Source organism: Orycteropus afer, unplaced genomic scaffold (genome assembly GCF_000298275.1).
Source record: "Orycteropus afer afer isolate SDZICR_OR568_19922 unplaced genomic scaffold, OryAfe1.0 scaffold00040, whole genome shotgun sequence".
Classification (NCBI taxonomy): Eukaryota; Metazoa; Chordata; class Mammalia; order Tubulidentata; family Orycteropodidae; genus Orycteropus; species Orycteropus afer.
In genome coordinates, this window is record NW_006921627.1 from 14702063 (window position 1) to 14712285 (window position 10223).

The 10223-nt window shown below is 37.3% G+C and overlaps 1 protein-coding gene across 1 annotated transcript in view; it reads right to left on the reverse strand.

Moving 5' to 3' along the window:
• Window positions 1–2683: 2683 nt before the first annotated feature.
• The window catches only part of LOC103193915 (pregnancy zone protein-like), an 80228-nt gene continuing 72688 nt past the window's right edge, over window positions 2684–10223 (reverse strand). Inside the window, exons 27-35 of the mRNA XM_007937218.1 lie at window positions 9878–9952; window positions 9413–9590; window positions 8482–8705; window positions 7203–7421; window positions 6892–7022; window positions 6431–6521; window positions 4474–4542; window positions 3924–4026; window positions 2684–2736 (exon numbers count right to left, since the gene is read on the reverse strand). Of these exons, the coding sequence (XP_007935409.1) occupies window positions 2684–2736; window positions 3924–4026; window positions 4474–4542; window positions 6431–6521; window positions 6892–7022; window positions 7203–7421; window positions 8482–8705; window positions 9413–9590; window positions 9878–9952 (1143 nt within the window). The remainder of the gene's footprint in view (window positions 2737–3923; window positions 4027–4473; window positions 4543–6430; window positions 6522–6891; window positions 7023–7202; window positions 7422–8481; window positions 8706–9412; window positions 9591–9877; window positions 9953–10223) is intronic.

Genomic DNA, 10223 nt, shown 5'->3' on the forward strand with positions numbered 1-10223 from the left:
GATTCCTTGGGACTTCTACATAGACTCTCATGTCATATCATGACCCATGACATTTAGTTCATATGCATTTAGGAGCTCTGGTAGCATAGTGCCTATGGCACTTGACTGCTAACCAGAAGGCTGGCGGTTCAAACCCACCAGCCACTCCTCGGAAGGAAGGTTGGGCAATCCTACTTCCGTAGTGATACCGCCTCAGAAACCCAAGGAGGGGTAGCTATGAGTCAGGGCCGACTCGACGGCATATAATAACAACAACAAATGGCAAATTGGGATAGTTTTATTTCTTCCTTTCCAATTGGTATGTCTTTTTATTTTACTGGTTAGAACTTCCAGTACTCTTTTGAATAGCAGTAGTGAGAGTGGCCATCATTGCGTTGTTCCTGATCTTTGGTCCTGTTGGTTGATGGTGTTCTATATCCTTGCTGATTTACTGTGTAGTGGTTATATCATTTGTTTAGAGATGGCCTTTGAAATCTTCGACCATAATTTTGGATTTATCTATTTGTCCATTTGGGTTTATCAGTTTTTAAACATGTTTTGCTTTTCTGTTGTTTGATCTTTACATATTTAGGATTGCAGTGTCTTCTTGGTGGATTTACCTTTTTAATGTTATGGAATGCCACTCTCTGTCTCTGGTAACCTTTTATTAGCTTTGAACTTTACTTTATTTGATATTAACATAGTCACCCTTGTTTTCTTTTGATTAATGTTTTCATGGCAATTTTTTTCCATCATTTTGCTATCAATCTACCTATATCATTATTTTAGGAGTGAATTTCTCTCGGAGAAAGCATAGAGTTGGATTACTACTTTTAAATCTACTCTACCGATATCTGTCTTTTAATTGTTGTGTTTAGATCATTTTCACTTAATATAATTATTGATGTGTTAGGGCTTAAGTATGCCCTAAATGTATGTGTATGTGTGTGTGTGTATAAACATATATATATATATGTTTATACACACACACACACACACATTTTTCTGTTTTTATCTCCGTTTTCTTTTCCATGCATTCCTGTGGGTTAGTTAATGTTTTTTAGAATTTTATTTTTATTTATCTACAGTGTTTTTGGTAGCATAGTGCCTAAGGCATTTGACTGCTAACCAGAAGGCGGGTGGTTCGAACCCACCAGCCACTCCTTGGAAGGAAGGTTGGGCAATCTACTTCTGTAGTGATACTGCCTCAGAAACCCAAGTAGGGGTCACTATGAGTTGTGTCTTATTCAGTGGCACATAACAACAACAACAATAGTGTTTTTGAGTGTACCTCTTTGTTTAGAATTTTTCAGTGTCTCTTAAAATGCTATGGAGCATAGAGAAATATTTCAGAAGGAAGGTATAACATAAATAAAGAACAAAAGTAAACATAAAGTTGTAAATATCATAACTTTATTTAACATACAAACATTATGTGTCTTTTAATTCCCTTCCCTTCTTTCTCCTACTCGCCTCTCTCTTCATAAGCCTTTATTCTTCATTTCTGGAGAAGTCCGTGTGATGAAGTATGTATGTTTTCATTTCTCAAGCATTTCTTTGTTCAGATTCTAAACAATGTAAGAAAAAGTATAAATATTAGGAAAATGTAATGATGAATTGAAGGAGAAATTTTTCAATTATAAATATTTTCACTAATAAAATGTTATTTATTTTTCATGATAGGGATCTTCTGATATTCTACAGGTTTTAAAGTGAAGAAGTGACATTCTCACAGCAAATACTGTATCATTAAAAATAAACCCTGTCAACCAGCCTGGAGGAAGCTCTTATACATCACATCTCTCATGCTGTGCTATATGGATAATTAAAGTGACATGTTACTTGACCTTAACTAGTTTAAGTTTAGAAATATCCTAGAACAACTATGAATGACAAATATAGGATATTATCACTGAGTCTAAAAGGTAAGCTAATTAGATGATTTGATTTTTAAATATAGCAAGTTCCTGGATTCATTCTTAAACAAGTCACCAACACACTGGTAATTATACTTTACTCCTCACCCCCACCCCCAATTAAGAAATTCTACAATACACTTGAAATAGTTCATTCAATTCATAAATGATATATCAGGGGATTTTATAATATGTTAAGGATACACTCATCTTAAGCAGTCTTATGCAGAGAACTGAAAACCTTATTTTTCTTCTTGTATTCTTCTCTTCTGCAAAATGGGCATGGGGGCAGCATCCTCTGACCTCCTCTAACTTTACAAGGGGGAGAGAGAGGGATCAACAGCCCAAGGCTGATTCCTATGAGGTAAAAGTCAGACATGCTGCCACCCCCGTCTCTTCTCACTTGATGGCAGTAAGATCCCTCCTCTCTGCCTCTGGCAGGGCTCGTTTTAAGCCTAGCAGAATGGTAAAATTGACCAATCTCCATATTAGGGTTCCATATACCTTATTTGCATGGATCTTCCCCCACAAGGGCATGTACCTTATTTACATTACTAACAAGCTATCCAATTCCTTTGGTGCTTGTGAGGCCATAAAGCACCTCACATTTACATAGTTACACCTAGTCATCTGGTGGGAGTCACAAAGACCATGGCCAGAAGAGCCAAACTGAGTAATTCACTGAACCACACCTTCCATCCTTTCCTCCCTCTTTCCTTCCTCCCTCCCTCCGCCCTCCCTTCCTCCCTTCCTTGCTTTGTTTCTATGTTGGCACTGCATTTTATTATTTATACTTTACCAGCACTGCAGGGGGCACTGTACTCTTCAATGGTGAATTCATCTGAAACACAAAAAAGAAGGGCATCGTGAGAAAAGAACGAAGACTTTCAGTAATAGGTGCCTAAGCAGTTAATTATCAATTGTGTAAATTAAGTAAGGTAGTAGTGCTCTGACATAGAAAGCAGAGCTATGGAGCCAATAAAAATTACTTACTTTAATACTAAGCCATTTAGGATTGGGGGAAGGGACCAAGAGTGAAAACTGAGCTTGAGTACAGAATTGAGGGACAGGTTACACAGATGGTGTGCACGTGTCTATCCATAGGAATCCCTCTAGCCTAGTTTATCAGCCTCATTTTTCTCTTGTTGCAATTTATACCTTCCTCTTAAACTGTTCTTTGATGCAAGAAGGAGATAATAAGTTTTAATGCTACCAGCATGATATGATGTACTGGTTTGAAGTCATGAGTAAATGGAAGAATTGACTGATAGGTTAGAAAGTTTTCCAAATTTTGTGAGGCTATCCAAAGCACACAGTGGCTGCAACAATGGGCTCAAACTTGGCAATAATTGTAAAGATGGTGCAGGACAGAATAGTGTTTCATTCTGTTGAAAACAGGGTGTCTATGAGTTAGAACCAACTGAACAGCATCTAACAACAACAATCCAAAAGCACAAGTCAAAAATAAATAACAATTTAGGTCTCATATCACACATCAGTGCTACAATGTAGTCTTTTAGTTATTGGTGCTATTCTTATCTTTTGGGAATCATTCAACCCAAATCAAACAATTTTATAGGGGAATTTAGACAGAATCTATTGCCTATTGCTTTATTATCAGTTTGTAAAAATTGTTCTAAGAACTTTTTAGGAGATAGATGATAGGCTAATATACAAGAATATAATTACTCAGTGACTATAAACACATAGGGTGCTCTGGTGGCATAGTGCCTAAGGCATTTGACTGCTAACCAGAAGGCTGGAGGTTCACACCCACTAGTCACTCCTCAGAAGGAAGATTGGGCAATCCACTTCTGTAGTGATACTGCCTCAGGAACACAAGTAAGGGTCACTATGAGTGGGATCTGACTCGGCAGTGAGGTTTTTTTTTTAGGGGGGGGTTTGTTTATAAACACACAATTTCTTCAAGTGAAATAGTGTGGAGCTTTGGTTTCAGAGAAGGTAGTCCTTTAACTGTGTTGGTCACTTGTTCTTTTATAAAGCTCAGCATAGCTGAGGCTTACTTACCTGTCTCATAGTAATCATAGGTTTTGACTGTAGCTGGTTTTAAATTCTGCACTTGGATGTCTTGTTCCACTAAGAAGGAGAAACTTAGGCTTTGATTGGTTAACTGAAGAGACAGGAAAACTGAATTAGAATAAAAGATTGACTTAATTTCTAGTTACCATTTTCTCATATTAAGATATTACCAAGCCCTGCCATCCAACCAAAACCTACAGAAATAATGGGTCATTTTGAGACTTATGTAACACACTCAATGGCAGGTCAAATAAAAAAAGAAATAAGGACAAAAAATAGTCACATATAGTTGACCAGTACAGACCCTTTTACCCTTTGTGGCCATTTTTTCCTCCCCTACCTAGACATCTGAAAAGCCCTGTTTGGTATCTGGATTGAATTTTTAGAGTCTCTAGTAGGTTGGGCAATCCTACTTCCGTAATGATACTGCCTCGGGAACCCAAGGAGAGATCACTATGAGTCAGGGCCGAGTGGATGGCAAACAGCAACAACAACAGTAGTTCTTCCAGATATGGTACTGAGTCACAGAGAATCTTACCTTTTCAAAGTAAATCAGGACATGGTTGGTGCTCACTTCAGTCCTTGGAATCTCGGGCCTTTCACGGAGCTGTTGACCAAGAACATAGCCAGAAATTTTAGGCTGAGAGTAGTTTTCAAGTATTTATAATTTAAATGGCTGCTGAGAAGCATCCAAACTGCTAATATTGTTTTCTTCAGGAAAATAGTAATAATGATGATGATATTTATTGAACCCTTAGTGTGTTCCTAGTCACTATTTCAATTGTGTTTACATGTATTAAATTATACAATAATCACATCAACCCTTTAAGATAGGTACTATAATTATCTTCTTTTTTGGATGAGAAAATGATTACAAAGAGATTAATTTGTCCATTATTAAATTGCTATAAGTAACAAAGCTGGATATCACTCAGGTTGTCCAATTTCAGAGACCACTCTCTTAACCACTAAGATTTCAAATTTGATTAACCACTAGGAATTGGAAATTTCACCAACATTCTTTCAAATACCACAAAGTAGACAGTTTATAGCTTTCCTCATATATATTTTTGCTGTGTTTGACCAGTAGGAAGAAAAAAAAAAGTGCTTTTTCACTTAACAGCTCAAAGGGACTAAAAGTGAATAAATTGTACCATTTGTGTTGGTGTTGGTTGGAACAGTTATTTGTGTAGTAATGTGTGAGGGCCTCTCTAAAAGAAAGGTTCAAAGGACTGAATCCCAAAAATAAGAAAGAATTTAGAATTATATTTTAAGGGGGAATTTTAACTAGGAGAAATAATTATCATATGCAGTTGCTATTTGTCATTTGTTATGTGCTACAAATGTAATTTACATTTCATTTTTAAACTCATTATGTCACATGTCCTTTTTTTTTTTTTTTTTTAATAACATCTCTCTTCCCACTTCCTCCTTGTGGTTACCTTTTCCCTGTGTCCTTCTTTCCTATGCATTCCTGACCTCTGAGCTATCTCCCAGTACAAACACTGCCCTTCTGATTTCCTATGATTGATTTTTCTATGGATTGCACCTCCCTTGTGCAAATGTTCATCTTATATGCCTGTCTATTGTTTGTCTGGAAGCCATAGGAGTGAGTTCAATTCTAGCCCAAAGGGTGACTAGTATCCCTTTGTCTCAGGGATTCTGGTAGTCTCTATCAGTAAGCCTGATCTTTTTTATGATTTTGAGTTTTGTTCTCCAACTCTATCCAGGATTTCTTATTTTGATCCCTTTCCAAGTGATTGGCAGTGGTAGCTAGGTACTATCTGGTTCTTCTGGTCTCAGGGTCATGTAGGCTGAGGTTTGTATGGTCCACTACTTCCTTGGACTAATTGTTATCATGCATCTTTAGTTTCCTTCATTCTTCTTTGCTCCAGACAGGAGAGACCAATTGTTGCGTCTTAGATGGCTGCTTGCAAGCTTTTAAGACCCCAGTTGCTACTCACCAAAGTAGGATATAGAAGAATCTTTTTGTGTAGTATGTTATGTCAACTGAGCTTGATGTCCCCTGTGACTATGGTCCTGAGCCTATGGGCCTAGTGATTCACTCCCTAAAGGTATTTGACTATCGCTAATTTTTTTTTTTAAATTATTAGGTTATCATAACTTTGCCCCATTAGCTCTATTATATATATGAACATTCTTATAGCACATACAAATATGTATGTAGAAATATCATCTGTCAAACTTACATATGCTCATGAGTATATTCCCTTTTGCCTAGACATACCTGATCATTTCACTTTCAGCTCAAATTTACTTTAATTTAAATAGGTTAGTAGTTGAGGATTTAACTGTTTGTGCCACCTAGCATCTCCATATAACCATGATATTCAGTACTAAAATGATGGAACACACTCTACTTAAATATGCAGGTTTGAGGAAGTAAATATCTGGAAAATTGCATAAAAACATAAAATGACAACCATAAATGTCAGCATTTGTCTTAACTTATCAATAAGGGATTCAGAGTTTACCTTTTTCACTGATGATTTCACAGGTATGAAGCCTGATACCATCTTCACATCAACAATGGCCATGTTAGAACTGGGTCTCTCCCCAGTATAACTAGGAAGTCAAGGTATACATATTAGTACTTAAAAAAATCTGTAGGAATTCATTCAAGACAGAAATTTCCCCTTATCCTTTATTTCTAGTGTTTCCTATCTCTGACTACCACTCAGTTTCTATATTTTCTCTATTCACTTTCATTATGGTTGTTTGGAAAAACCACTGTTCTTTCTCACTCTCTGGAAGTATGGCAATATCCTATTCTTAATGTTAAATTTCTCAATAAAAGTAAAGTTTCCTGTTAATAAATACTGCAGGTGTTCCATATTCATTATGTATGCCTTTAGACAGTGGAGTTACCCCACACAAGACAATCATTTTCCCCACATTATACGAAAGGTCTGGTACTGATGAATGAATGATTTACCTAATGTTGATATGAATCTGGAATTTCTTGTGAGCAGCTACTCCATCACAATTCTTGGGAAGAGTATCAACCTTCAGAGTGAAGGGAGCTTTCTGTTCTTTCTTGGGCAGGACATTATATCTCAGGGATGTCTAAGATGAATTGAAAGAAAATTCTTTATCTTAGCACTCAGATAGTCTCACAGTCTCTTCCAGGTGTTTTACATTTCCTCTTAGCACCAATTTCTCTTTCTACTTTGAAATTCACATTTCATTCTGAGACTTTCTCTTCCATTTCCAGAATCCCCTTGGGGTTCTCCCTGACAGTCTCACCTGGAGGTACACACAGCCTGTTCCTGACACTGTGGTGCTGTACTCCCCTGGAATCTCTGGCAGTTGGACCTCCTGCAGCAATAGGCTGTTGGCATCGTCTACTTGAAATTCTTTAGAAAAGGTCCCTGAAGACTTGACTGTGACTGTAGCTGCTTTCTCACTTTTAGAGAAAGTCTGTGCTCCATATTTGGAGAGGGCTTGCAGAGCTACCACTGTGTCCTGGAAAAAGGTGGGTGCAGAAATTACAGGAGAATAAACTATCAAAATTATACTGCATGTAAACCATATCCACACAACCCTCTTTCAGATGTATTCAATCCAAATCACAGTCCTTAAACTGAATTTCAATTTAATTCAGATCTGGTTATTAACCATGCACTATTCTAAGTGTGTTAGGGGTAAAAGCAAAATTTTCTTCATTCAAGCAAATTAAAATATGCATATGGAGATTAGATTTAAGTATTTGACACAAGCAGGGGGTATTTCAATAATTTACAAATTTATACAATAATTTTTTTTGTAAAAATTCAGAGAAAGGAGAAGAAAATATATAATAAAATAGTAAGAGAAGACTGCAAAGAAGGTGAGAAGTAACATTAGCTTTGAATAATGGGAAAGGTTTATATATAGAGAAGAGAGGTATATGGGGGTCTAGGGTAGAGAATGCTTTAACTGAAAATATAAAATCACAGTGAGCCAATTCCAGAACAGTGAGAGGATCAGCCCAACTGGATAAAAGTGTTCATGTTTACTGGGAACAGGAAATATTTTGGGCAAAATATTAGCTAATTTTAGACCTTGGATAAAAAAATGTATTTATATCAGGGAAGTTATCTGTATGAAAACATTGCTTTAGGAAAATTTCTCTACCTTTACTGTTGGGAATCCACTAAGGAGGGAAGATAGGAAAGAGTTTAACGAGAACAGAACCCATATACAAACTTATAAGGCTGGGACTTGGCTGGTGATGGAGGAATGCAGAAGGTGTAAATTAGAAACACCAAGTACTCAAATATTCATCTCCTAAAATATGTTGTTGTTGTTGTTATGTGCTGTCAAGTCGGACCCGACTAATAGCGACCCCTCCTTGGGTTTCCAAGGCAGTATCACTACAAAAGTAGATTGCCCAACCTTCCTTCCGAGGAGTTGCTGGGGGGTTTGAACCGCCAGCCTTCTGGTCAGCAGTCAAGTGACTTAGTACTATGCTACCAGAGCTCCTAAAATATGTAGTCTCTATGTATCAATATATTTCTTTTTCCCCAAGAGTCACTCTACAGACCTGAGTGGATGAGAAGCCCCCCTGGGGATTTTGTTGCTTGGTGATCCATTTCACAATTCGTGATGCCACAGACAGGTTCGCTGAAGATGGGGCAGGTTGGACAGTAAGGTAGGCAAGTAGTATGTAGGACGTCATCTCCACTTCAGCAGAAGGAGCCCGGGGTTGATAATAAAGTGGTTTAGCTTCTTGAAGTTTCCCAGGACGTTCCCAGTGGATTGAATCCTCTTTGAAATGGTAAAGAGTAGGATTTTTAGCTTAGAAAATGGTATGGAAACCAAAGTTTATTATTGGTTACCAGAAGTGGGTGGGAGGAAGGGGTAAAGAAGGACTCAATGCTTTGGGGACACTGAGCTTCAGTTAAAGGTGATAATAAAATTTGGGAACAGATAAGCGTATTGGTTGAACAACATGATGAATGTTACATCACTGAACTGTACTTGTGAAGATAGGTGAAGTGTCAGATATGTTATGTCACTGAACTGTACTTGTGAAGATGGTTGAAACATCAGATGTTTTGTTACATATATATTTACCACAATAAAAAGCATCACAGCTCTGCCTCCCCCATAAAATCTAACTCATGAATGATCAGTATAAGTAGAAGTCACCTAATGGGTTAACATAAATGATGTGGAAGCATTAAATAGTTACCAGTCAAACAAATATTTGCCAAGAGATAATGTTCCAGTTAGTCACACTATGTCTTGTGTCTCCTACACACTTGTGTGAAAAAGTATGATCTATATAGGGTCTCTGATGTGTGAGTTAATAAAATGGACCATGTTACCTAGAGAATTTAAGTGTTACATAAATTATAATTATTCCTATTATCATTATGATAAAGGTAGTATGAAAGCTACTCAGTAGATCCTCTTTCCTTTTTTGATCACTGGTGATTGTTGGAGTTAAATTTTTCTGTAGTAGCTCTTACCTTCTTTTACAGCATCTCTGTCTAGTGATTTAAGTAGCTCATTTCGCATAGCCTGGTTTCCTGCTAGGGCAAAGGCGTAGGCTAATAAGGCCTTTGTGTAGACAAGACTCCCTTGGGCTTCTGAGGTGGCTCTCCAGGCCATTTCCAGACAGAATAGAGCATTGCGGACAACTGGGTGCTATGAGAAAGATGAAAGGAGAACCTAAGACATCAGAAGCAGGCTAATGAATAGTCCCCAGGGAAACCCAGATTAGAAGCCACAGTATGCCTTTTTATTATCACAGTTCTGACCAGAGGAGTTTTCCCTGTGGTTTCCAAAAGAAACTAGTTTCTCTATATTCCAGTGAAGTATTCTAAAATTAAGTATCATGAAACCTACAACTCATTTTCCTCAGAGATGAATAGTGTCATGCTTTTTACTTCTTACGTTTGTGAGGGATGTACAGGGAATGTGTTAGTACATACGTTGACGGACAGTGGCATCTCCAGCAAAGCGATGGTGATGTAGGCAGAGAGTGTCACCTCATCGTCTACTCCACCCTGTAATGTTCAGAGACAGAGATACTAACACTTTAACAATTTTTAACCAAAGTCTGCCAACTTTGCTTTTCCTCTTGGGCAACTTCACTATTGTTAGTTGCCATTGAGTTGGCTCCAACTCATGGTAACCTTATGTACAACAGAATTAAGCTTTTACTAGCCTTTCTTTTATTTTGTTTAGTTTATTTTGTGACATTGTTGATTTCCTTCTTTAATCTAAAATTCTCAGATCTGTCCCAAATCACCTTCTCTCACTTTTAATGGTATATAT